At 42.2% G+C, this 27,846-nt stretch overlaps 1 protein-coding gene, 1 long non-coding RNA gene and 1 other non-coding gene across 9 annotated transcripts in view; 1 reads left to right on the forward strand and 2 right to left on the reverse strand.

The window, feature by feature from the left end:
* Srcap (Snf2 related CREBBP activator protein) overlaps positions 1 to 25,274 on the reverse strand; it is a 49,747-nt gene extending 24,473 nt beyond the window's left edge. For 4 of the 6 annotated variants that reach the window (XM_048455012.3, XM_048455013.3, XM_048455009.3 and 1 more), the window contains exons 1-18: positions 25,136 to 25,274; positions 23,413 to 23,488; positions 21,580 to 21,842; positions 18,658 to 18,909; positions 15,073 to 15,258; positions 14,465 to 14,605; positions 12,128 to 12,350; positions 11,739 to 12,013; positions 9,462 to 9,555; positions 8,984 to 9,073; positions 7,688 to 7,870; positions 7,283 to 7,608; positions 7,005 to 7,182; positions 6,627 to 6,763; positions 6,217 to 6,386; positions 5,734 to 5,926; positions 2,171 to 2,307; positions 1,892 to 2,078 (exon numbers count right to left, since the gene is read on the reverse strand). In XM_048455012.3, the coding sequence (XP_048310969.3) occupies positions 1,892 to 2,078; positions 2,171 to 2,307; positions 5,734 to 5,926; positions 6,217 to 6,386; positions 6,627 to 6,763; positions 7,005 to 7,182; positions 7,283 to 7,608; positions 7,688 to 7,870; positions 8,984 to 9,073; positions 9,462 to 9,555; positions 11,739 to 12,013; positions 12,128 to 12,350; positions 14,465 to 14,605; positions 15,073 to 15,258; positions 18,658 to 18,909; positions 21,580 to 21,633 (2,826 nt within the window). In that variant the 5' untranslated portion in view covers positions 21,634 to 21,842; positions 23,413 to 23,488; positions 25,136 to 25,274. Of the gene's footprint in view, positions 1 to 1,891; positions 2,079 to 2,170; positions 2,308 to 5,733; positions 5,927 to 6,216; positions 6,387 to 6,626; positions 6,764 to 7,004; positions 7,183 to 7,282; positions 7,609 to 7,687; positions 7,871 to 8,983; positions 9,074 to 9,461; positions 9,556 to 11,738; positions 12,014 to 12,127; positions 12,351 to 14,464; positions 14,606 to 15,072; positions 15,259 to 18,657; positions 18,910 to 21,579; positions 21,843 to 23,412; positions 23,489 to 24,847; positions 24,983 to 25,135 lie in introns of those variants that run through there. The other 2 variants (XM_085693134.2, XM_085693133.2) reach the window with 2 other exon arrangements.
* Positions 9,953 to 10,081, reverse strand: LOC125413732 (small nucleolar RNA SNORA30/SNORA37 family). The gene has a single exon (XR_007236013.1). It is a non-coding gene; the product is annotated as a small nucleolar RNA SNORA30/SNORA37 family (small nucleolar RNA).
* Positions 24,534 to 26,464, forward strand: LOC146893472 (uncharacterized). 2 transcript variants are annotated; one of them, XR_015738427.1, is made up of 2 exons: positions 24,534 to 24,823; positions 25,234 to 26,464. It is a non-coding gene; the product is annotated as an uncharacterized LOC146893472 (long non-coding RNA). The 2 variants fall into 2 exon arrangements; XR_015003096.2 differs by lacking the exon at positions 24,534 to 24,823 and adding an exon at positions 24,911 to 25,019.
* Positions 26,465 to 27,846: the final 1,382 nt, after the last annotated feature.

Raw genomic sequence — 27,846 nt, forward strand, 5'->3', positions numbered from 1 at the left:
GCTAGCATATATTCTGGAAGAGAAGTGAGGGAGTGAAGTGGACAAAATTGTGGGCCTCGTTGAGTTCTAGTTTTTGTTGCCCTCCCCTAAACAGGACAGCTGATTAGTGTAGAAAAGGAATCCGGTATACCTAATAGCCATGCAGTGAGAGGGCACTTAATACCACTGCAAGGGACATTAATGTCCCATCTTGGGAAATTGCTAACCCTAGCCTCTAAGCTTCAAAGTAGAAATCAGGTTTTGTTTTGCTTTTTTTCCCCAATGGAGAAAAGAGGTAAGGTAGGAGAGGGCTAGGTGGAGTTCCAGGTTTTTTAACTAGCCAGTATCAAGGAGCACTATTTAAACGGGATGGGAATGAAAGGCTCCGCTATTACCAAGATTTACATTCAAAATGGCGCCATGATTCTGATAGAAGTCCCAAGAGTTCTTTCACTCAGTAGTTGTCTCTGAAATAGGAACTGAAAGGTGATTTGACAGCCTGCCACATTTCTCAGACTATCTGTAAATATGAAAGCCAGTACCACTTTGTTGAAAATTAGACTCCAGGCCTTTTTTGTACTTCAAGAAAAGAAAAGCATCTCCAAGGAGCTATTTCCCTCCCTAGCCTCTATCTAGTTCACATTTGAGAATGCAAATATATGTTAAGAAAGTGTTTTGTGGTGACCTTTATACTCTTGGTAACCATAGTCTCTTAAATAGAAGTATCATTTATTTCGGGGAGAAAGAGTGGTGCTGTATGTTATACTGCTACTAAACACTGGGATTAAAAACTATGCCGTTATGATCTGATTGATAAAAATACCCCTACATTTTTTGGTATGAAAGCAGGGTATCAAAGTCTCAGATACTGCAGGGCTAGACTAAAACTATATAGTTGAGAATGCATTTGAATTTTTAATCCTCTAATCTTCACACCTCAAGTAAGGACCACCATGATCAGTTGATATTGTGATCTGCGTATGCTAAGGAAGCACACTATCAACTGAGCTATATATATCCTAGGCCTAACATTCTTATTTAAGGTGTATTAACTTTAAAAATGGGTCAGGGGAGGAATTTTTTTACATATGCTAAGGTAAAGATAAATAAGTACTTTATGATTCTGTTTCATCAAGTACTCAGAATAGTAACAGAGTAGAATAGAATGATAAATCTTGGGGATGGGGAGAAAAGGAACAGTTGTTCAATAGGTATAATGTTTCAGCTTAAGAAAACAAAAGCAGTTCTGAAGATGGATGGAGGAGATGACTACACAACAGAAATTCCTTGATGTTATTGAAATGTAGACATAAAATAGGTTAAAATGATAATTTGTTGATTCTGGTTCACCACAATTACAAAATTAAGGGATTCAGGTTGATGGCACACGCCTGTAATCCCAGTACTTAGAAGGTAGATGCAGAACGATTAGGAGTTTGAAATTTTCCTGGAATAGATGAGACCCTATCTCAAAAGAGCAAGCCTGGTGGTACATGTCTATCATCTCAGTACTGGGAAGGCAGAGGCAAGCAGACCTCTTCAGCATGGTCTATATAGTAAGTTTCAAATCAGCCAAGGACAAATAGTAAAGCCCTGTCTCCAAAAAAAAAAAAAAAGGAATAAGAAAAATTAGTATTTACCAAATAGTTATAGAAATGACAGACATTTTCAAAAAGTGTTAACTTGACTCTCCAGCATATTGTAGGCCAGGCTCTATAATATAATCCCTGTTTTTATGAACAAGGAAGCTCAGGCTAATAATTAACTTGCCAAAGGTCACATGGCTAGAAAATAATGAAGCTAGGAAAGTAATACTGATTGATGAAATATGGAAATAGGCCAAAGGTCAGACACTAAAGAAGAGGTAGGAAGTTTAGATAAGAAACCACTAACCTTAGGGGCAACTACATACCTGGAGTGGGTGGACATCAGTGGCCCTTAGCACCAGAGAGGCGGTGCTAAAGCAGATGCCTGGGGTGATGAAAGGGGAGGTAACAGGTCGAGGGTCAAAGAGATTTGGATGATTGCAGACTTTCCGCAACTGCATCAAAATGTTGATGACACTCATGAAATGGCCTGTAGCTAGTGTCTCCTTAGTTCTGGGGAGAGAGGCAAAATAAATAAGGGACATTCTGCCAGCTACCTGGATTCTAACCCAGAGTACCAGGGTCTACCCTCAGTTCTCCCTTACGTAGTTTGTGCCATGAAGTCATCATAGAGACAGCGCTGGCGCTTGGAAAGCCGGCATCGGATAACATGCTCATACTTTTTGGGCATCTGCTTCTCAACATCCACCTTTACTCGGCGAAGCAAAAAAGGTCGCAGAACCTAAAGACAAATAAGCAGGGTGCTAACAGAAGAGTGGGCACTAAGCTCCCCATACTCCATCTAGATTAAATGCGTTTCAGGTCCAGGATAGGCAGAGTACACAGGTTTAATTCATCAGCAAAATGTCATCAGGCATGTCAGATACCAATTACACAGATGCAAATCTTCCTTTCATGTAATTTACTGTTTACAGAGAAGATGAACACAAAAATAATTATACCACAACATATAAAGATCCACCAAGAGCAAACTACAAATTACATTTGGAGGAATGACTCTTTGTTACATGACTACAAAAATAAACCAGGCATGATAAGTCTGTGTGACTTTAAATCCAGCCACTTTGGAAGAGTGAAGCAAACAAATTACTTGGATCTGGGAGTTCACGATCAATCTGGGCAACCTAAGGAAAACCTCACCAAAGCAATAACATAAACAAACAAGTAAATAAATAAATAACCCAGGTGAGAAGCTAAGCAAAACTTGTGGCTCTGAGCAATATACAACTCAGTGAAAGAGAGAGTATTCTTAACATGTCTAAGGCACTGGACTCAACTGCCAATACTTTGGGGGTAGGGGGAAACTGGCCTTTACAGTCTAAAGTTCTAAAGGTGAGTAAATCTGTAATCGGGGTATAAAATCTTGTAAGAGCCAAAGCAGGTTGATTTCTATGAGTTCAGGCTAGCCCAATCCAGTTCCAGGACAGCCAGGGTTATTTAGAGACCCTGTCTCAAAAAGAAAAAAAAAAGTGCTGGGCAGTAGTGGCACAGGCCTTTAATCCATTGACTTTGCCAAATGATGATATAACTGACCGAGAAGATAGAAATATGTGCTGATAACAGAATAAACTCAAGAGAAACTATCAATTAAGAGAAATCATCAATTAAAGATCCTATATAGAGTAGGCATGATAGCATTAGCCTTTAATCCCAACACTTGGGAGGCAGAGCAGGCAGGTCTGAGTTTTAGGCCAACCTGGTCTATAGAACAGAGTTCCAGGACAGCTAGGACTGTTATGCAGAGAAACCCTATCTCAAACAAACAAAATCAAGAAAGATCCTATATACTACCAACTCAGAAACTGAGTAGCCTTAAATTCAAGCCTTGCTTTGGCTACACATCAAGATCCTGTTTCCCTTAAAAGGGGAGTGGGGGTAATGTTCTTCTTTTTTTTTTTTTTTAAACAGGGTCTCACTATGTAGCTCTGGTTGTCCTAGAACTGACTATGTAGATCAGGCTGTCCTTGAACTCACAGAAATCTATCTGCCTCTGCCTCCTGAATGCTGGGATTAAAGGCGTGTCCCACTATGCCAGGAAATTTGCTTTTTTAAATCTATTTTTGTTATTTTGAGAAAGGGTTTATCTATACAGGCCTGGTTATCCTGGAACTCACTATATATACACCAGGCTGTCCTCAAACTCAGAGATCCAGCTGTCTCTGCCTCCTAAGGGCTGCGACTAAAAGTGTGTCATAAAATGTTGCTTTTTATGTTTTGCTTTTATAGGAAAAGAAAAACAGCAAGGTGTGGTGACACCCACCTTTTACCCTAGCATTCAAGAGAAAGAAGCAGCAAGGGCTCTATGAATTTCAGGCCAGCTATCACTAACTATTGAGACCTTATTTCAAAAGCAAAAATAGCTAGTAGGGCTGGAGAGATGACTCAGAGGTTAAGGGCACTCACTGGTTGCTCTTCTAGAAGTCCTGAGGTCAATTCCTAGCAAGCACACTGGGATCTGATGCTCTCTTTGGAATAAAGGCATACATACAACAAACAAATAAATCTTTAAAAAAAAAATAAATAGGACTAGAGAGATAGCTCAGAAGTTAAGAGAACTGGCTGTTCTTCCTAGCAACCACATAGTGACGCACAACTATCTATAATATGATATGGTGCCCTCTTCTGGCCTGCAGGAGTATATGCAGGCAGAACACTGTACACATAATTAATCTTTAGAACAAACAAATGAATGAACAAACAAACAAATAGATAAATGCAGCTAGTCAAAACTTGAATGCTGACCAAGTCATCTGGAAATTTAAGCAATTACAAACCCAAGCAAAAGAGTTGTTACCACACAATGCTTGTGAAATATATAGATCAGAAAGATCAAAGGACCAAAACAAAAGAAAAATTATTCTGTGGTTAAGAGGGCATACTGAAGACTACGAGAAGAGGTGGCGCACACCTTTAATCCTAGCACCCGGGAAGCAAAGACAGGCGAATTCTCTGAGTTCAAGGCCAGCCTGGTCAACAGAGCGAGTTCCAGGATAGGCTCCAAAGCTACACAGAAAAATCTCTATTCAAATAAATAAATAGATAGATAGATAGATAGATAGATAGATAGATAGATAAATGCATGGGTTTGTGGAGGACTGAAGTTCAGTTGCCAGCATCCATGTTATGCAGCTTACAACAGCTTGTAACTTCAGTTCCAAGGCCCCCAATGAGTGTACACACACAGACACACACACACACACACACACACACAAAATATAAGTAAGTCACAAGGAAGTGATAGTGCATATCTTTAATCCCAGCACCTAGGAAGAAGAGGCTAGCCTGGTCTACAGAGTGAATTCTAATACAGCCAGGGCTACACAGAGAAAAACCAAAGGGGGAAAAAAAAAGGGATGGGGTGCTTCAGAATGTTGAAATATGCTGTTGAAAAGCTGAAAAAGCCAGAGACAACACCCTCAAGAGAAAGAGTCAAGAGATACAGTTCAGTGATAGAGTACATGCCTAGCACTTACAGTAAGGCCCTAGATTTAATTTCCAGGACCACAAAAGGGCATAGTGGCACATGCCTTTAATCTCAGTTCTCAGAAGGCAGAGGAAGATGCAGCTCTGTGAATTCGTCAGCCTGCCTGGTCTACGTACGGAGTTCTAAGACAGTCATGGCTACATGGAGAGAGCCTGTCTCAACAACAACAAACAAACACACACATTCAAAAAGTCCAGACAGGGGCTAGAGATGGCTCAGTGGTTAAGAGCACTGGCTGCTCTTACACAGAACCTGGGTTCAAGTCTAGCATCACATAGGCTCACAACTGTCTGTAACTCATTACTAGAGTATTCACACTCTTCTGACTTCCTTGAACACTAGGCAAGGGATGTAATGCACACAACATATTCAGCCAAACACTATACATATAAAAATAAAAACCTAAAAAATAAATTTATCCAGATAAAGAGAAATAGCACAGTATCAAGATCCAAAGAAAATAAAAAAAAAAAAACCACAACTACAGAAAACAAAGAGTATCTAATGCAAAGCAGCTCAGCTTGGCAATGGTTATTATCTAGAACACTATAGTGTGACAACTTAGTTCAGCCTAGCACTGACCTCTTCTAAAACTTTACTAGGTTACTGCCCTTATTTAATTTTTATTATTATTAATACTTTAACAAACAACATAGGCCCTACCTTGTGAAGGCGTTTGACTAGACCTTCATTATATTCTTGGCTTCCCTCAATCATGCCAGTTAGAGGGTTAGAGAACCACTCCTTGAACTCTCGATGAGACTGGAAGACATGTGGCATCAAAAAATGCATCAAGGACCACAGCTCCATGAGGCTATTCTGCAAGGGAGTTCCTGTCAGGAGCAGGCGCCTCTGGCTGTAAAGAGAGAAGGAATTAGGATGAAGATAGTCAGGAGAATCCCAACTTTCTTTCTTTTTGTGGTTTTTCGAGACAGGGTTTCTCTTTGTAGCAGTCCTAGCTGTCCTGGCACTCAATCTGTAGACCAGGTTGGCCTTGAACTCACAGAGATCTGCCCGCCTCTGCCTCCCAGCGCTGAGATTAAAAGTGTGCACCACCAGCACCTGGCTCTTAATATACTCTTAACCCAGGCAGCCAACCCTTCACACCAAGACAACTCTCCCACAAATCTCTATATTCATTTTTACCTGTTGAAGTTGAGCAGTGACTGCCACCGTTGGGACTTGAAATTCTTGATGTTCTGAGCCTCATCCAGAATGAGATAGCGCCAGTTCTTGCGACGAAAAGCCTGGTGATCCTGTAGCACCAGCTTGTAAGATGTGATACACACATGGAAAGCATTGGGCTTGGTCCAGCCCTAAGAGGTCAAAGAGAAAGAAAGCAGCATATAATAAAGTGGAAAAAAAAACACAGAAAAACACAAGGGGAAATGGAAGACGTGTTAAAGTACTCAAAGACAGAAATTAGGTTGGAAGAAATTAAATAGTACCAGCAAGAGAATGAAGCAACAGGAAAATAAGGCTAAGTAATTAACATAAGGAAAGGATCTAAAACTGAAGGACATTAATAAGGAAAGTGACCACATAGATGATCAAACCTGCCGCTTGAGCTTCCTCTCTTTCTGAGCTCCATAGTAAGTGAGGATTTTAAAGCTTGGACACCAACGTTTCAATTCCATCTCCCAATTCAACATCACGCTGGTAGGAACAATGATTAAATGAGGACCCCAGTTACCTGTTTAGGAAAAAAAAAGACAGACTATGTAAACCTTGTAGCTCTGGTTCTTAAACAGACCCTGACTAGCATCTTCTGATGCTGCTTAAGACTTCAGCACCTATGCTGTTGTCCTTATATCAATCATTACTGACAAGACTCAATGAGGCTACCATAACAGCAGTACTTTTCTGCAGGTGAAATCTCCAGTAAATAAGATGTCCTACCAGTAATTAGCTAAGAGGCCCTTGGAGGTATCTACCTTTTTCACAGGCCAAGTGAGCAAGCAAGGAGATGGTCTGGATTGTCTTCCCCAGTCCCATCTCATCTGCAAGAATGCCATTAAGCTTTTTCTCATACATAGTAACCAGCCAGTCAAGGCCAATGTGTTGGTACTCTCGGAGTTGGCCCCGCAGAAGAAGTGGAATCGGTGTCTTCACCTAAGAGAGAGGAAATTATCACACATGGTGGATATGAGGCATTTTTGTAGGAAACAGTAAACTCAAGATATGAGAAAGAAGAATCATAGCCTATGGATACCTGGGTAGTGGCCAACGTATAACCCTTAGGCTGGAGACTTTCAGCTGCTGCAGCAATATCAGTAATTTCTTTCTTGGGCCCTAGAGCGGTGGTGGGACCTGGAGTAGGAGGCCCACTGCCTCCATCTGCCTCGCTCCTTTCCTCATCCCGAGCAAGCAAGTATTCCACCCCAAAATCATCATCATCATCATCTTCTTCCTGTTCTTCATCTGCTTGACTTTGCGACTGAGCATCCTCAGACTCAGACTCTTCTGACTGTGAACTCCCACTCATCTCTTCCTCTGAATGTTCATCTTCCTCATCCTCACTCTGCTCTTCAGCAGAATCTAAATCACAAACAAAAGCTTAGTAAGTTCTTTCTCCAACAGCCGCCAACCCCAGTTATCCTCTGAAGCACATACTTACCAGACTGATTGCTACTATCTTCTTGAGCAGCCTCTTCAACTTCTCTTGTTTCCTCCAGTTCACAGTCATAACTATTGGCTTCACCCTCATCTTCCTCTTCACTATGCCTAGAGCCTGGAGCAGAGGCATCATAGGCAAAGGCCCCTGCATACTGCTGCAGTAGCTCCTCTACAGAAAGCTCACCTGATAGGGAGAAGTAAAATTTGGTTCCTTTGTTAGGAATGGGAAAGAATTATTTGAGTGGTACTTGTTTTATTTAACCTAAGCTCCAACTCCCAGGCCCATATCTACAGGAAGACTACAGAGTTTGCCTTTAGCACCAGATAATAAAACCAATCCTTGTAACAACCATAGTAAGTGAAGCATTCTTATAAGGACAGCACCTACTCGTGTAAAAACAAAATAAAATAAAATAAAATAAATTACACACACACACACACACAAAACCCACTTTTCTTCAATGATTGTAACTTATTATCTGTTAGTAGCACACAAACCAAATAGTAATTATTCAGAAACTGTGTTCCTATAGAAGTGGGCAATGATACAGGCCATTCAGTGGATGGCTGTGTGTTTTTAAACTTCAAGTGACTCTGCTCGATTTGTTTCTGCTTCAAGGCAGACAGGTGTTCTTTAGTCTTCTCTCAGATGTTTGGATCCTCTTTAGCTTCTCTCTCTTTCCAAAGGCCCCAATGCTTTCTCAGAGAGAGCGCCCATGTCTAAACTCTCCTACCAGTCTAAGCTCAAGCCTCAGCTGGCAGGATCTTTACTTCTCAGACACCAAGTCAGTGGCCTACTGTTGTCACCTGAGCCACTGAACTACCGTTTTAAAATTCTGGTCAAATAACTCGTATCTTGCTACAGTAACCCTTCAACTCAGCTGTCAGACCAATTAGTTCAAACTCCTATCATGAACACACACTCCCTACTTATAAGTGCCTTTCATTTACAAATCTTCTTGGTCATTACACCTGAGTTACATGAAAAACATATGTAATAATCAGTAACTGAAACTACAAAGAGAAAACTATCTAATTAACTGTCTTCTTCTTCTTCTTCTTCTTTTTAATTTCCAAGACAGGTTTTCTCTGTAGCTATGGAGTCTGTCCTGGAGCTAGCTCTTATAGACCAGGCTGGCCTTAAACTCACAGAGATCCACCTGCCTCTGCCTCCCAAATGCTGGGATTAAATGTGTACACTACCACCGCTCAGTTGATTTACTGTCTTTTATCTACCAATTTCCCGCAGAGTAGTGACAGAAAGAAGATTTTCAGTAAAATATCTAGTAAATGTCACCTTCTCGAGCCAACTCGCTCAGTTCCATGGCATGGTCCACTTCTCCTTCTAACTGCTCCTCAGCTGCTATGGTGTCTTCTTCATCCTCTGCTACAGGAAGAGAATAAAGTTTCCATTGGTGAGGCCAAAAGGATAGTTCCAAAACCATAGTCACACACATAGTTGTGGTTAAAAACTCAATGGGAAACAAAACAAAGACATAAAATGTAGGAAAGGGATTTGTAGGGAAGGTGGAAGGTTGACGGGGTTGGAAGGTGAGAGAAACCAAAATGCATTACATACATGCATAAAATGTCAAAGAATAGCCTAATTAATTACAAGAGAGCAGAGCATGTTGGCACATGCCTTTAATTTGAGCACTTGGAAGCAGACACAAGTGGATCTTAGTTCAAGGCCAGCCTGGTCTATAACCATGGATACGCAATAGACCCTGTTCCAAGAAAACAAACAACAACAAAAAAGACAAAACAGGTCTGACCTTCATCTTCATTAGCAGTAAACTCTTCATCATCTTCATCTGGATGCCAACGCTGTTGCTTGTGCTGTGTGACAGAGGAAGGTGGAGGGTTTACCTGTATGGGAAAGGATAAAAAGTGGGAGGACTTAACATTCGAGCACAAAGTTGGGGTGTTGTGGCAAAAGCCTTTAATCCTAGCATTAGGAGGCAGAGGCAAGTCTGTAAATTCAAGGCCAGCCAGGTCTACATAGTGAATTCCAGGATGGCCAGAGTCAAAAATCAGTAACAACAACAAAGTCAGTTATGGTGGCACACACCTTAAATCCCAGTACAGGGAGGGGGGGAATCACTAAGTTTGAGGCCAGATTGGTCAACAAGCAAGTTTCAGGACAGCCAGGGCTACTACACAGAGAAATCCTGTCTCAAAAATCCCAAAACAAGCAAAAACAAACAAAATAAATAAATTAAAAAACAAAACCTAAAAGACACAGAGTTGAAGATCAGAAAAGCATCACTGTTCCCTTGAGTAACAGCTGCACTGATACAGTATCAGGGCAAGGATGTAATCAAGGATTTTATCTCAGCACCAGCTACCAAATCCTGACCCTATTGACTAAGGGAGGACCTGTGAAAAGTGCTAGGAAATAAATAAAGCGGGACCAAGTATGCTCGCTCATGCCCTTAATCCAAGCATTCTAGAGGCAGAGCGTTTTTAATTTGAAGCCAGCCTGGTCCACACAATGAGTTCCAAGCCAGCCAGGGATACATAGTAAAGATGTCTCAAAAACAAAACAACACAGAAAAAGAAGAGAAGAAAGGAAGGAAGGGAGCCAGGGGAACCATCAAAATGGCTAAGTGATCATTAGTTGGCCTGGCAACCAAAGCTCAACTCCTGGAACTCATGTAAACAAAGGCTAGAACCAACACTATAAAATTGTCCTCTGATTTCCACATGCATAGCCACAAAGACAAAATTCTAGTTAAGTTTTTTTTTAGGTTCATCTATTCTAAATGAATGCCAGGCCAGCTAGAACCATGTAGCAAAATCCTGTCTCAAAAATAAAGCAATAAAATGAAACTTAAAAGTAAATAAATGAAGGGTGGTGGTTTATCAGTAAGAATACTTGCTACTCTTCCAAAGGAACCAAGTTCAATTCCTTGTACCCTTATCAAGTGGCTCACAACCATCTGTAACTCCAGGTCCAGATTTGAAGACTAGCCTCTGTTGGCAACCACACTCATGTACACATATCCACACAGAGAAAGACAAATCTATACATAATTACAAATAAAAGAGCACATAAAAATTTTATTAAAGATTTATTTATTTATTACACATAAGATGTTGTCTGCACATATGCCTGCAGGACAGAAATGGGCACCGGATCTCATTACAGATGGTTGTAGGCCACCGTGTGGTTGCTGGGAATTGAACTCAGGACCTCTGGAAGAGCAGCCAGTGCCCTTAACTGCTGAGTCATCTCTCCAGCCCCACATAAAATTTAAAATAATAATAATAATAATAATAATAGTAATTTTTAAAAGACCCTTAATATGCATTAGAACCCATGGTACAAAGGTCCAAAACAGATTTTATATTTTTGGAGACAGCGTCTTACTATGTACCTCTTGCTATCTTGGAATTCACTATGGAGATTAAACTGGCCTCCAAGATCTATCGACTCTGCCTCTTGAGTGCTGCGATAAAGGTATGTGACACTACATCTAGTTCAAAGAGAATTTTAGGATGACCATCACAATTCCCAAATTCATATGACCTAACAATTTATATATGTGTATATACGTGTTTGTTTGCACATTAGTGCATGCTTGTGGAAACCAGAGTTCATTATCTGGTGTCTTCCTCAAATACTCTTGACTGAACTTGGAGCTGATTTGATTAGACTAACTAGCCAGCAAGCCCCAAGGATGCTCTTATCTCTGCTTCTTAAAGCCGAAACTCCTGAAACATACCACTGCACAAAACTTTTTTTATGTGGGAAACTGGGAATTGAACTCAAGTACTTTACCAATTATGCTATCTCCCTAGCCCTTCCTTTGCAAATTTAAAGTACAATAAAAGTGCTGATTATATTATTAGAAACCTTGTCAACTGTAGGCTGCAACTTGACCCAAACCATCATCTTCGCTAGCAATGAAACCCCCAACTATCTTTAATTCAGATTCTCAAAATCAAGAATCAACCTAAGACCACAATTTGAGAGCCGAAACTCCATCTACTTCCTCTCTGAAGTTTCCTTTCTGTACCTCTTCTATATGTACCTCTTCTATATGTACCTCCAAATCCTGAGACGGTTCTTCTTCAACATTTTCTTCAGGCCCATCATGGGTATCACTGTCATGAGATGAGGGTGTTTGAGAGGGGCTGGAAGGTACACCCAATAGCTGAGGGGGGAGGGAACGGAGCAGTTCTTCCAGTGGCAGTTCTCCCTCATGTCGAAGCAGTTCAATCTCACGCCTCTGGGTCTCCGCATCATTGCCTTCCTGCTGTTCTTCAACCTCAATGGTCTCCTCATCATCCTCTTCTTCCTCTTGGGGTTGGAAGTCCCCATCTATAGCAGGAGAACAAGGTCACAAAATCCACGGGCCCTGCAAGCCACAGGGTGGATTTTTCAGCTCTGGAAAGGGCACTTGGGAAAAGTAACAGGACCAAAGAGCACACACACCTTCATCATCCAGCCGAGAAACAGGGGGTGGAGGACTGGATGCTGCCGAGGAAGAACCAAGACAAGGGGAGGAGCCAGCTTTGCTGGAGGCTAGTGGCTGGTTAAGGCTCTGAGTCAGAAGGTCCGAGTACTTCTCAGTTTGTCCCACAATGAAGTCTAGGTGCAGATCCAAGGCTTTCTTACGTTTTTCTTCAAGTCGGGACTGTTGTTTGAATTGTACCACCTACCATAATCACAAAAAACATCAGTCACCCATATATTCACTTTTTTAAATTTACATACTCTTTTAGTCAACTATTTAGGGATACTACCTTTATGGCAGGCTTTGGCCTAGTCATTTAGAAATTAAAGCTAAAAATTCTTAAGGGGCTTGTGATTTAAACAGTACTTCTGGAAAAAAAAAACACAGAAACTGAATAAATGAAAGATCAACTTAGTATCAAGGACCTAGAGAAGATTAGCAAATCTATCTGAAGTTAGACCTTTTAAAAAAAAAAAAGTGGTTGGGCAGTGATGGCACACATTTATAGTCTCAGCAGAGGCAGGCAGATCTCTGAATTCAAGCCCAGTCTGGTCTACTCCAGTGAGTTCCAAAACAGGCAGGGTTATATAGAGGAAATCATGCCTTGAAAAACCAAACATAAACAAACAAACCAATAAATAATAGAGTATAGTGGGCTACCAGTGGAGAGCAGTGGGAAGACACATGCCCAGTGTAAACAAAGCCCTAGTTGGGGGGAAGTGTATGTGTATTCTTTAACAAGGCAAGCAACAGCAGTAGAAAGATCATATATGAATAGCCACACATATCAACCAACCTCAAAAAAAAAAAAAAAAAGTCCTAGCACTCGGGAGGCAGAAGCAGACAGATCTCTGTGTGTTCAAGACCAGACTAATCTACAGAGTGAGTTCCAGGATAGCCAGGCATACACGGAGAAATCTTGTTTTGAAAAACCATTTAAAAAAATATAGCTAGGAGTCAAAACAGAGTGATCAATGCACCAACTTAGCAGCACAAGGTCCTAGGTTAATAAAATTAAAGCTATAGATGGGGCTTAGTGACACACATTTTAATTCCAGCACTCAGGAGGCAGAGGAAGACAGATCTCTATGAGTTGGAGGCCTGATGGCCTGAGTTCGATCCTTAGAACTCACATGGTAGAAACAGAAAACAGACTCCCACAAATTGTTCTTTAACTTTCACCATGCATAACATGGTGTATCTCCCCAAGCCTACATAGACATACAATAAGTAAATGCTAATAAAAGAACTGCTTTGCCTCAAATAATTTCAAGCCTAGGTGTTGTTAGATAGCACATTCTCAGAACTCAGGAGACTGAAGATGGCTCCATGCCAGGGGAAATTATATAGGGAGACCCTGTCTCAAAAACTACAAAGCAAACATTGTAGCCAGGAACGGAAACTGACAAAAAGATGAGTTCTAGACTAACCACCAAGATACTACACTCTTATAACTCAGCACCTGAGAGGAAACAGACAAAAGGATCAGCCTCTGCTATAGTGAATTTGAAGCAAACCTGGTCTACATGAAAGTCTTGTTTCAAAAATAAACAATAAAGGGTACTTAGAAGAGGGAAGGATCGGGAGTTCAAGGTTATCATTAGGTACACATCAAATTTGAGGCCAACGTGAGTTACATGACACCCTGTCTCAGAACTGGAAGAAAAAAAGTCAACCTGTGAAATGCAGATATATACCTATCTCAAATAATACAGCATGACAACTATTTATGTAGTAATTTTATACCAAAATATGCATCACAAATGATCTAGAAATATTTAAAATTCCACAATTATCTGCTCATATGTTATATGCATTTTATATACTGGACTTGAGCATTTCCAGATCAGATACCAATGGAGAGTCCTAGAACCAATCACAAACACAAAAAAGGAGAGAAGGGCTTCAAAGATAATTACAACTTAACATATAAGCAGAAGAAACTTCAGTGGCATAGGCAGGTAAACAGCAAACATATCTTGGAAAAAACATACTACACAAACATACTACCACCCTACAAAGAGTAAATGGTCTAGGAGTCAAGGAGTCCTACTCATCCCCAAAGGCACAACATATATTTTGACACATAAAACAGATCGCTGGATGCTACTCAAAGTTTAAACTGAGGAAAGGGAAGCCAAGAATTCCTTCTTCCTTAGGACATTCCGTGGTGGAAAGGTCCAATATATAGGGAAATATCATAAAGAACTGGAATTGCAATGTTGAGTTCTTCAGTAAACTCTGGTCAGTCCTATCAACATGCCTCCCTCTAACCTAGTCAAGGCCATCTCCTTTTGGCCAACCTCACTGCTCACCTTCTCCACATTGCTCCAGAACTGCCTAACATCCTTGGCCATGGTAGAAGCAATTCGGCGAAGCTTGGCCTGCTCTTCTCTCCGAGCTCGTTCCTCTTTTTGTCGCTGCTCTTCGTGGTGTCGGATTACCATACGTACCACCTATAGAATAAATACCCAGGATAAGATCACTCAAGCTAAATCTCCTTATCCACTCAATCAAAGACAATCATGGGTAAAAAAACACAGATGTTAAAGACTGCCTTTAAATGCAGAAAACACCAAGAAGGGATTTATAATTTCATCTTGTTACCTTTCACCTTCTAAGTAATTCACCCATTAAAGTTTCTTTCTTTCTTTCTTTCTTTCTTTCTTTTTCTTTTTTTTTTTTTTGGCCAGGAGGATGTGGGCGGGGGGGGGGGGGGGTCAAGACACAGTTTTTTGGTATAGCCCTTGCTGTCCTGAAACTTGTTCTGTAGACCAAGCTGGCCTCAAATTTACAGATTTCCTGCCTCTATGTCCTTAGTGCTAAGATTAAAAGTGTGTGCAGCCACCACCACATGGCTAACTATTAAGGTTTCAAAGGCACACCTGAAAAATATATGGATAATAGAGCAAACAGGACATACCTTCCGGGCCACACCTCGCTTCCATCGGCGCTCCTGAGCAAAGTCAGCAGAAAGCCACTGCATTTCTTCACAGAGATAGTCCCAATGGCCTTTAGGGCGGGGAGGCTCTGGTACTTTAGGTAGTCTTTTCAAAGACCAAAATCCCTCCTTTCGAAGTTCAGCAATCCGAGTTTCAATTTCAGCTTCCTAATGAGGGGTAACGATATTGATCAAGACTTCCTGGACATACAAGCGAACTCACTGCTATGGTTGAATTTCTGACCCCTGAATGGACTGTTTTATGCTCCTACAAATTCTACAAGGATTCTGTTGGCAGGTGGTATGGGGAATATCTGGAAAATCAAATGTGTTTTCTGAGATCGTACAGCTAAGAAAGAACTGGCAATCAAAAACAAGTCTAGGAAGCGTAGTATGTTGACGCATGCCTTTAATCCCAGACCTTGGGAGACAGAAGTTGGAGGATTTCTTTGAGTTCCAGGCTAACCTATTCTGCATAGCAACTTCCAAACCAATCAGGGCTACATTCTGAGACCCTGTTTTAAAGAAAACAGAAACAAGAAGCAATTAAATGTTGACATCTGATTTCCACATGCAAGTGTGTACACACACACAAATACCTATACACATTTTGTTGTTGCTATTGTTTATCGAGACAGCTTCTCTGTGTAGCCTTGGCTGTCCTAGACCTTATTCTGTAGACCAGGCTGGCCTCAAACTCACAGAAATCCGCTTTCCTCTGCCTCCAGATTAAAAACTGGGATTAAAAGCGTGCACCACCACAGCCCAGGTATATTTATTTTTTAAAAAAGAAGACTATTTTGGAGACAGAGCAACAGTTATAGTTAGCAGGCATAATGCTCTCTATTTAATCTCCACCATGGAGGGATAACCAGAAAAATAGCAGATGGGGTACAGGTCACACAAAATAATTTTAGAAAATCTTATTTTATGGGAAAACACTGAAGATACATGCAATTAGATTAACAGGAGCTACCAATAACAAAAAGCTCTTATTTTTACTAAAAGCTTTTGCAATTCATTAAATTTCTCATTAAGAACATTAAATTTTTTTGAAAAAAAATTGTTTTAACAAGTAGCTTTAAAAAATTTAGACTAAGGGCTGGAGAGATGGCTCAGTGGTTAAGAGCACTGACTGTTCTTCCAAAGGTCCTGAGTTCAATTCCCAGCAACCACGTGGTGGCTCACAACCATCTGTAATGAGATCTGGTGCCTTCTTCTGACCTACAGGCAGGATACTGCATAAATAAATAAATAAATAAATCTTTAAAAAAAATTTAGACTAAATCAGGTGTGTTAACAACTATAATCCCACCACTTTGGGTGCTGAGATGAGTGGGCCACAAGGAGTTATATACTTAGTTCTAGATTTATGGCAGCCTGAACCAGAATAAAGATCCTGTATCAATCAAAATCAAACAAAACAAACAGAAAAGGACCAAAGAGGGTTGTAGAGTCGGCACAGAGGTTAAGAGCACTGTCTGTTTTTCCAGAGGTCCTGAATTTGATTCCCAGCAACCACATGGTGGCTCACCACTACCCATGAGAACTGGTGCCCACTTCTGTTCGGCAGATATACATGCAGCTAACACTGTATATGTAACAAGTAAATAAATATTGAAAGAAAGAAAGAAAAAAAAAGAAAAGGAAAGAAAAGAGAGGCAGGAAAGAGGCAGACAACAAAGAGGATCAGGAGTTCAAGGTCATCCTTAGTCACAAAGAGAAGTCAGACTAGGAAAATGACAAGTTTGTGTGTATGTACAGGATCAGGGCACACTGAAATCACTACAGCATGGCTATCCAAATCTGATGACCTTAGTTTTATCGCCAGAGCCCAAGTAAAGGTAGAAAATTAACTCTACAAAATTGTCCTCTTCACCAACACGTGTGTGACACAGCATGCAAGCCCCCCCTCCCATCATGTACGTGAGTGAACAAAGTAAATAATAACTGAAAGAATAAGGCTGGGCAATGTGGTGTGCGCCTTTAGTCCCAGCACTCGGGAGGCAGAGGCAGGATGATTCTTGTGAATTCGAGGCCAGCCTGGTCTACAGAGCAAGTTTCAGCACAGCTAGAGATACAAAGAGAACCCTGACACAAAAAACAAAAAGGAAATAAAAAGGTTAATGGACACCAAACCAAAGTTTAAATGCATAGGCCGGAAGGGAATCTGGGGATATATATTTTTACTGAGCTCCCAGATGTAATTACATGCATTTACAGAAATTTAACAGGCTACAGACTGAATATAAATAGGAAACAATAAATTTGAATACCATCACAACAAGTAATTCAGTGTCTAATTCCTTTATTTACATTAGTAGAAGGTTTTTTGTTTTGACTTTTTGCTTTCTTTGAGATAATATCTCACTCTGTAGTCTAAATTGGTTCAAACTTTCCAATTCTGCATTATCACCCCAGAGTTCTAGACATAGAAGTATGAGCTACCTCATCTACTTAAATAAATTTTTAAATTTTCTTGGTATTTTGAAACAGGCTTTCTCTGTGTATCCCTGGCTATCCTGGGACTCAGAGAAATCTACCCGCCTCTGCCTCGTGAGTGCTGGAATTCAAGGTATGTGCCGTCAACACCCAGCCTAATTTTTTCAATTATTTACTTTTAAAAAAAAAAAAAAAAAAAGACATCAGCCTGGGAAAGTTAGGCTGACCTTGAACTCACAAGCCTCCTTTTTCCACCTCCTACTGTAAGGATGAAAAGTGAGAGCCAACACACCTATTAATTCTTACTTTAAGTCTGGTAACAGCACTCAGGGCACAGCTTGGTGGTAGAGAACTTGCCTAGTATGCGTAAAGGCTTGAGTTCAGTCCCCAGGAGTGTGAAAAGAAAACAAAGTCTGAGAGTAAACTTAACAGACTCTCCTGTTCTGAAAAATAAAAACTTGCCTATAGCTGGAAAGATGGTTCAGTGGTTAAGAGCAATTGTTCATGCAGAAGACATGAGTTTGATACTCACCATCACAGCGGCTCTAACTCCCAGTTCCAGAGGATCTGATGTCCTCTTCTGAACACCAGGAGTACCAGGCATGAATGTAGTATATACATACATGTAGGCAAAATACTCATATACACAAAAAATTACACTAATTAACCTTTTAAAAAAGCGAACACTTGTCTAGCATATATGAGACCTCAGTTTAGTCTGAAAGAAAGAAGGAAGGTTGGTTCCTTTCTTTCCTGTATGAATGTTTTGCCAGGAAGTATGTTTGAACACCACTTGATTGCCTGGTGCACAAGAGAGAACTGGATCCCCTTAGAACTGGAGCTAAAAACAGTTACAAGCTACCATGTGGGTACTGGGAATGGAACCCAGGTCCTCTGGAAGACTAACTAGTGCTCAAAAATACAGAACCATTTCCCCAGCCCTCAAAGAAAGGGAAGGAGGAAGAGAGGGGTTGGTTTTCTTCAAGCAATATACTCAAGACAAAAAAGGAATTCACACCCTTAACTTATAGCTAAAAACAAAGACACATAAAATATCCATGGGATAATAGAATTAAGTCAGACAATTCCCATGAATCTTCATTGGTCTTTCTTCCCAATACATACATGTTTAGCTTGCTCTGCGATTTCTGCATGGCTCTTCTCCCACTTTGGGCCCTTGTTGATTAGGTCAGCAGCCTGGGATAAGCTGAACCCCTCCAGAGGAACTGTGGTACCATCTGGAGGGCCTGGAGGTCCATCCAGAGAGGAATCTTGAGCTATATGTTGGGGGGAGATGCCACCTGCCCCACTAGAAGCTGGAGAACTAGATGAGGCAGGGGACACAGGATTGCTGCCTGTCATGCCGTCCGACACCATCTAGAAAAGGGGAAAATGATGGAGAAAAAGGATGCTAAGCATTGTGCTAAATGTTTTAAGTACATTTTTCTATTCCACTTCACACACACAAAAAAACTGTATTAGTCTCATTTTTAATCAACGCAAACACTTTGTTGGTTTGTTTTCTTGGGAGAGGGGATATGATGATGATGATGAAGGAGGGAAGCTGTTACAGCAGAAGATAAGGTCTCACTATGTAGTCCAGTCTGGTCTAGGATTTACAATCCACCTCCCAAATTCTGGGTCAAAAAGCTAGTGCCACCACACCAGGCTTGGAAATAAAGGCCTTTTGTTTTTATTTTTTAAAACAAAGTAATTAAAATGGTAGAGTCCAATTTCTAGTAAATATCTAACATGTAAGATATACATGCTGATACACACAACTACCTGTATTCAAGACTGCTACTACAGGGTTAGATGTATAGCTCTCAAACACAAAAACTTGTTTTACAAGATAGAAGGCATGATTTCTTTTTTTCTTTAACCCATGAGACAGTCTCACTACAGAGACTAACAGAGGTGGGCCTGTCTGTACTTCATGAGTGTTGCGATCAAAAGAATGCTATGATTTCAAATTTAATGGTTCTTTTAGAACCTTGATTTTTTTTTTGGGGGGGGGGAGTGGTGTTGAGAGAAGAAGTGTAGCCTTCCTTGGCTGTCCTGGAACTTGCTCTGTAGACCAGGTTGTCTTCAAACTCAAAGATTCGCCTGCCGCTTCCCAAGTGCTGGGATTAAAGGCATGCACAACCACCACCTGGGGAACCTTGATTTTACTCACATAAACTAAGGATCCACCTATGTAATAAATTTAAAATAACTTCAAATAATAGGAAAAAAAAATCCCCTTAAACCTCTTCACTGAAGATGCAGGGGATGGAACTAAACACCACTTTCAAATATCCATATATTACTTTACACAGTATTGACCATAAAAGCAACAATTGAAAACAATGTCCTAGCACTCAGGAGGCAGAGGCAGGCAGATCTCTGCGTTCAAGGCCAGACTGGTCTACAGACTGAGTTCCAGAATAGCCAGGGCTACACAGAGAAAACCTGTCTTAAAAAACAAAGTCCTAATAGGGAAAATGAACTCACTCATGAAATTCACTACAAAACAGAAAGTCTCAGAGTGCTTCAAATTCCTACTCCAGCTAAATGCTTAAAGACTACGTATCAAAATTTTCCAGAAGCGAAGAAAAATTCTAAGTATCAAATTCATTGGAGCAATGACAGAATGCTTATGTACCTGGACTGTGCAAGGCTATGCACTGAACTCCCAGCAACGAATTTGAAAGCCCAAAGGGATATGGTTCAATTATAAAGTTTGCCTTAGCATGCACAGGCCCTAAGTTCAAAGGTCAGTACAATAAATGAACAAACTATCAATTGAGCTACCTTCCTGGTACAGGTCTACAATCCTAGGATTCAGGAGGCTGGGGTACATAAGGAAACTGCCAACTCCCTCTCCTTTCTTAGATAAGGCCACATGTACTTCAGGTGAACCTGTAACTCCTTACGTAGCTGAGAAGGACCTCAAACTTCTGAATCATTCTGCTTCCATCTTTCAAAGTGCTAGAATTACAAGTATGTCACCATACATGGCATATATAGTACTAGGAACCAACTCAGGGCCAAACTCTAAGCCTTGTGCATGACAAGCACTGTACCAATTAAGTTAAACCCCCAGCTCCACAAGAACCTCTGTCTTATTAAGAGGGAAAAGCCTATTAAATACAAATGTAGAGCTAATTAATTTAAAAAACACCCCAACTCCACACTCCCACAGTATGAGGAAAGAAATAATGCCTCATTTAAGGTTTACCCTGTTCTAGTTCCAAATGAAGTTTAACTATTCTCAGAGCCTACAGTCTTAGCAGCATTTTTCCTGCCTCCATTTCCAGTCTATCCTAATTCAACCACTCTAAGGTAAGAAAGACCTACGTCTTTTCTTTCCTTTCCTTTCTTTCTTCTTTTCTTTTTTAAAAGACAGAGAATCACAATGCATGTACTCTTAACTGGTCTGAGATGCGCTAAGTAGACCAGATTGACATTGATCTCATAGAAATCTGCTTGTTTCTGCCTCTGATTGCTATGATTAAAGGCATGTGCCACCACACCCTTCAAGATCTGCACCCTTAGAAACCTACATTATTATTATGTGAAGCAGAAAGTACATCTCTAAAGCTAGGGATGGTGGCACATGCCTTTAATTTCAGCCCTTAGGAGGCAGGGACAAATGGACCCAAGTTCAGGGCCATCCTGGTCTTCAGAGTTCCAGGACAGTACACAGATAAACTCTGTCTTAAAAAAAAATAAATTAAGCCAGGCAGTGGTGGAGCATGCCTTTAACCCCAGCACTTGGGAGGCAGAGGCAGGAGAATCTCTGAGTTTGAGGCCAGCCTGGTACAGAGTGAGTTCCAGGAGAGCCAGGACTGTTACATAGAGAACCTCTGTCTTGAAAAACAAAACAAAACAAAAAAAAAGTATCTAACAGGCTTGACATGTTACAGTCCAATCTATCTGAAAACTAAAGAATCCAAGCTTGACTCCTCAGGCAGGTAATAAGACCTGTAAAACCATTTCTGTCTCAAAATCATTAGTCCATTAGTCCACAGAGAATGAGCAAAAGAACCCTCCCCACTTTCAAACCTGTGTCTGTAGGATTGGGAGCTGAGGATGAGCAGGGGAGGGGCTGCTCTGCATGGTCCCACTCCCAGGCTCCTTGCTGGATGCCTGAAGAATGACTGGGTTATTATCACCACTGCTGCAGGCCGAGGGGCTGGTGTCCGGCTGCAGGGCATGCTGGGAGCTGGCCTCATTCTGGGCCACCAGCCACCGGGACCTGCCTTCCAGGGCCCGGGGCCCACCAGGGCGTCCCAGCCTCCGCTCAGGTCCACCAACCTCTGGAGCACCTACAGTTGGATTTTAAAAAAATAGTAAAAATAAAATTAACGGCTATTAAAAGTTGTTTGTTTTTTTTGTTTGTTTGTTTGTTTTAAGACAAATAGGGTCTTACTACACCATACAGGCTGGTCTGGGACTTACTATCCTCCTGTCTCAGCCTCCAAAAAGTTGAACTGTTTCTTGGGATCACGAGGTAGCTCAGTTTGTTACACAGCACAAGTAAAACATGGGTTCAATCCCCCAACAAAGCATAAAACTAACACGGTGGCATATACCTTCAATCTCAAGCTTGGGAGGTAGAGGCAGAAAGATCAGGAGTTCAAGGTCACCCCTGGTTACACAACAGTGAGTAGAGAGACCCATGTTCTTCGAGCATTTACTATGTGTCAAATACTTGGAAGTACTTGCTTAGCTAGAAGAGGTAGAACATATTTGCGACATAGGATGAAGAAGATTGTTTGAATCCAGCACTCCAGAGGTAGAGGTTTGGATCTCTGTGAGTTTAAGGCCAGCCAGGTCTACAGAGTGAGATCCAGTACAGCCAGTGCTACACAGAGAAATCCTGTTTCAAAAAACTGAGCATGCGTGGCGGATGATATTTATTAGGTGTGGTGGTTCATACCTATAATCTCAGCACTTAGGGGCTAATGCAGGAGGATTGCTATGAATTCGAAGTCAGTTTGGGTTACAGACTGAGATTCCTTCCCCTAAGGAAAAAAAACTGAGGCGGGGGTCGGGGAAAATACAGGGCTAAGAACTTGGTTACTTGGTAGAATACTTGACTCATACTAACAAAGCCCAAGACTCGATCTCTAGAACCACATAAAGTTGAGTGCCATGACTGTACACTTGAGGCAAGAGGATCAGAACTATTCAGTTATTCTCAGCTATACAGCTTCAGGCCAGTTTAAACTATATGAGGGTTTCTGTTTTTTTGCTTTTTTTTTTTTGCCTTAAAAATAAAAAAAAAGAAGAAAGAAAATGGTGGGAGAACTTAAATCCAGATAGCTTCATTCCAAAACACTAAAGAAGCTGGGTTGGTGGCACATGCCTTTGCTTTATTTTGGGTTTTTCGAGACAGGGTTTCTCTGTAGCTTTGGAGCCTGTTCTGGAACTTGCTATATAGATCAGGCTGGCCTCTAATTCAGAGATCCGCCTGCCTCTGCCTCCTGAGACCTGGGATTAAAGGCATGAGCCACCATTACCCAACTATTTTTTTGTTTTGTTGTTTTTGGCTCACGCCTTTAACCTCAGCACTGGGACTCTAAGGCAGGCATATTTCTGTGACTTTCAAGCCAGCCCTGTCTATACAGTAAGTTCCAAGACAGTCAAGGCTCTGCAGAGAGACCCTATGCCAAAAGAAAAAAACAAACCTCTGCAGAACACTGTACTCTTAGTACTCTCCCCGGGAGTGCTGAGACTCCACTGTTGTACCATTATCGTCACACTCCCGTGAAAACACATGCAAAGATTTGAAGTTTACTTGAGCAAAAATCCACAAGTAACCTAGTCTCTCATTATCAAATACTGTTTCTCTATTAATACAAGCACACAATATTGTATCTGAAATGAGCTCACCTGTGTGAGCAGAGACCACACCCCCTGTGAAAGTCTGCACTTCCACGGTGCCGTGCTGTAAAGAGGGAAATTACACCTAAAACAGCAGAGAAAAGCAGCAGTGAGCAAGCAATCCACATTTGTCAATGCCTGTCTAAGAGTACTTACACCAGCTTTCCGGGACCTTATGTACACCCAAAGTCAGCTCGCATAACAGTAGTAGGAAAAGTTCATGCTTCAGAAAAATAAAAATAATTGATCTTGGTTGTAGCTCAGCTAGGCCTTGGGGGAATTTCTGGAGAAATGTATGAGCGATTCAGAGTATTTATTATTCTTGCAGAATTCCGGGTTTGGTTCCCAGCACTCATGTGGCAGCTCACAACAGTTTTAACTCCAATTCCAGTGGCTCCAACACACTCTTCTAGCCTGTTTGGACACCTGGCATGAATGTGGCATACATACTATATGTGCCAAAATTCACAAAAACATGCAAAAGCAAAATAATAATTTTTTTGATAAAAGTGGTGGCAACAAAAGAATCGTGCTTTGTGTAGAGAATTTCACAGGGTTGTACATTCTGGTTGAATAAGAATAAGGGCAGAGAGGAAACGAAACAACACAAAGTTTTAAAAGCTAAACTACTTGAAGCGATGGACAGAAACGTTATATCCAGAAGTTCACAAAGCCTTCTGGATGTCCGACTGCCGGTTTGCCTTTTCAGTGAGGACTTAACAGGAATGAGGGTGGAGTTTCCAAAAACAAAACAGTTGGTCACAAGGAAAGGATCCTTCGAAATCTGTACATGCGGGATGGAACATTCAAAGAACTTTACAAAGAGCAGACATAAGGCAGGCTCCAATGAGACCCATGCTCCGGAAACAAGCAGTTAAACTATACAAGGCCCGGAAGTATTTGCCCAGTTAACTCCTGTCTGGGTGAAGCGCTGCCTGGCTTCACCCTCCACATTCCGGGGCCCGGAGAGTCCGAAACCTAGATGCTTGAACTCTTGACCTTAGTCTTCCCTGCAGTCTCCCAAGACCTCTCAGGACAGTGACCCAGCATGACCCCCGACCTCTGCCCAAGCATTCACCACGCAGACTGTAGCCACGCCCCCGCCCACCCACCCCACCCAACGTGCGCGCCAAGCGGGGGGAGGGGCCCGCGCGTGCGCGGTTAGAGGCGGAGTGTGCCGGCGGCGCGCACGGCCTGGGGGGGTTCCCGCCAGAACCCAAAACCAAAGACTAGGTCGCGGGACTCCGAAGTCCGCGTCCGTCGGCGCCCTCACACCAACAGGGCGCTAAAAGCTGAGGAAGGAAGGGTTCGAGCGCCAAGCCTTGGTCTCTCATAAATGGAGTATGGGGGGCACGCGCCCGGACTATTCGTCTCATGCACCCTTTACTCTTCCTCCTCTCGCTCCCCTAAGGGGAGGCAGGTTGGTGGGCGGGCAGAAGCGCACCTGGGTCCGTCCTCTCGGGGTTTGCTCGCTCACGCACGCGTGCGCAGAAGGGCAGGAGGGCAGGGAAGCCGCGCAGAGACCAGGTGCCACCCGGCCTGACAACCCCCTCCCCTTGGTCTCTATGGGCGCGCGCCGGCAGCCTCGCTCACCGGCCTCAGGGCCCCGGCTGAAGGTGCGCGCGCAGCACCCCGGGAAGGTGGGAAGAGGCGCGAGGCGATGCGCGCGCAGTCACCCGCCAGGGGAGGGGGGAACTGGGAAGCCTCCGCCATCTTGTCTCCCTCTCCTTACCTGCGTCCTCGGGGGCGTGCTCACCACCCCCCCTCCCGCCGAGGAGGGGGGAGGGCCCCCTCTTGGTCGCCGCCTTCACCGCTTTAAATCCCCCTAAGGGCCGCCGCTAGAGCCACCCCCGTGCTCCCGCCGCTTCTAGTCGCGCCACGGAGATGCGATCAGTAAGTTGGAAAAAGAGGAGACGCTACTCCCAGCGACCCCGCCGCCGCCGCCGCTGCTCCCGAGGCCTCACCAAAATGGCCGCCGCCTTCTCGGCCGCCACCGCCACTACCACCACCACCACCACCAAGGCTCGTTATCGCTACCTCCGGAGCGGCCCGTCTTCTCGCGATACACAGTAACTGGAGGCTGGAGGGGCGGGTAGGCTCGCGTGCTAGCGTAGGACTCTTGTCTGGAGCGCAAAGCAAGGTGGGAGTTGTAGTCCGTTCCGAGGTTCCATGCTTGCCCAGCACGCTTCCGCGGATCTGAAACCACTTTAACTTGAGCTGCATTGCAGCAGCTCTGGGGAACAACCTTTGGGTTTGTGAGGGGTTTTTTTGTTTTTTTTTCAGATCAACCAGTGAAGTGAAACAAATTAGTTGTGGAATCTTAGCCATCAGTAGCTTTTTTTTTTTTTTTTTTTTTTTAAGACACGTTCTCAAAATGTTCTATGGCTGACCTGGACTCGCTGCGTAGATCGGCTAACCTTAAACTCAACAGACACTCCTGCCTCTGCCTAGGATCAACGGTGTGTGCCATCACTACCAGTTGCAGTTGACTTTGTAGCATTGGTTTTTCAAGAGCCCCCAAACATCTGTGCCATTGGTTTGCACGTTTTCTGCATTAAGAACCCTTTTGAGAGGCTGGGAAGAGCGCTCAGCGACAAAGAATATTGGCTAGTTCCTCTTCCAGAGGACCCAGGTTCTATTTCCAGCACTCACAGTAGCTCAACCATCTGTAACTCCAGTTCCAGGGAACCGGACACCCTCTTCTGGCTTCAAAGGTCACTCACTGCTCATGGTACAACAGACACACATGCTTGTAAAATGCCTATGCATATCAAATAAAAATCCTTTTAGGCTGGAGAGATGGCTCAGTGGCTAAGAGCATTGCCTGCTCTTCCAAAGGTCCTGAGTTCAATTCCCAGAAGCCTCATGGTGGTTCACAACCATCTGTAAAGAGATCTGATGCCCTCTTCTGGCCTGCAGGCATACATGGAGACAGAATACTGAGAATACTGATACATAATAAATAAATAAATCTAAAAAAAAATTTAAAAAAAAGAATCCTTTTAAAAAAATGCCTTTAGAGTCTGATACTCCCTCCCCATTTTAAGGACCGGTTTATAATCAGCAACAGTCGCAAGAAAGATCTTGAGACCCCTTGCTTACATAGCAAGACCCTGTCCCAAAGCATAACTAATAATTAAAGCATGTGGGATAAAATAAATCAGTGATGGACATAGGAGAAGGCATTGTGGGCAGTGGTGAAATGACAATTGAATAGAGACTGGAAGAAAGATTCTTCACAGCTAGGTGTGGTGGTATATGTATGCCTAGAATTCCAGCACTTACAACCTAGGGTGTGCACATACACACATACACTAGGAAATATTCTAAACTTCAAGATTATCTTGTCATATATATATGGTCTTGCAGTAAGTATATGTTTGCTTTTTCAATTTAGTACTTTTTTTTTTTAAGATTTATGATGTATGTTCTGCCTGCATGTACACCTGCAGGCCAGAAGAAGGCACCAGATCTTATTGTAGATTGTTGTGAGCTACCATGTGGTTGCTGGGAATTGAACTCAGAACCTCTGGAGGAAAGTTTTTTGTTGTTGTTGTTGTTTTTAAATAATTACAAAGGCAGAGCTGGAGAGATGGTTCAGTGGTTAAGACTGACTGCTCTTCTAGAAAACCAGGATTTGATTCCCAACACCCTCATAGAATCTCCTAACAGTCTCTAAGTGTTGTCTTAGGGATCTTAACACCCTCTTCTGAATCAGAGCCATACATTCAGACAAACACTCATAAAAATAAAATCTCAAATTACAGAGGTAATAAATATTTGCCTTTGTAAAATATAGTATGAATTATTAGCAAAAGCCTTCCCCACATGTCCTCAGTGCCTGCCCAGAAGCAATCAGTGTTGAGTCCCTCATATTTAAATGATACCATACTATATATTGTTTTACACTTTGCCTTTTCGGTTGTAATATATATGTAATATCTTTCCAGATAATAGCAAAAGATAATGGGACCAGGTGTGTCACTCACCTTTAATCCCAGCTCTCAAGAGGCACTGACAGGGCAAATCTCTGTGAATAAAAAGCCAGCCTTGTTTACATGGTGAAAGCCCCACAGATATGCCAGAAGGAAGGAAAGTAAAGGGAAAAGATAGGATAAATGTAGGTAGTGAAAGAGAGATGTCTCAGTAATTAAGAGCATTGACACAGACCAGGGGACCCAAATTCAGTTCCTAGGACCAAAAGGGACCAACAAGAAAGCTTGTAAGCATTTTAAACTCTTCTGGCCTCTTTATCACTGAAAGCACATAATACAATACTCACAGACACATCACCCAAGACACATTTTAAATTTATTATGTACACAGTGTTCCTCCTGCATGTACACCTGGAGGCCAGAAAAGGGCCCCAGATCTCATTACAGATTGTGAGCTACCATGTGATTGCTGGGAATTAAACTCAGGACCTCTGGAAGAGCTCTTAAA

This window comes from Myodes glareolus, chromosome 7 (assembly GCF_982192425.1).
Source record: "Myodes glareolus chromosome 7, mMyoGla1.1, whole genome shotgun sequence".
In the NCBI taxonomy this organism is placed as follows: Eukaryota; Metazoa; Chordata; class Mammalia; order Rodentia; family Cricetidae; genus Myodes; species Myodes glareolus.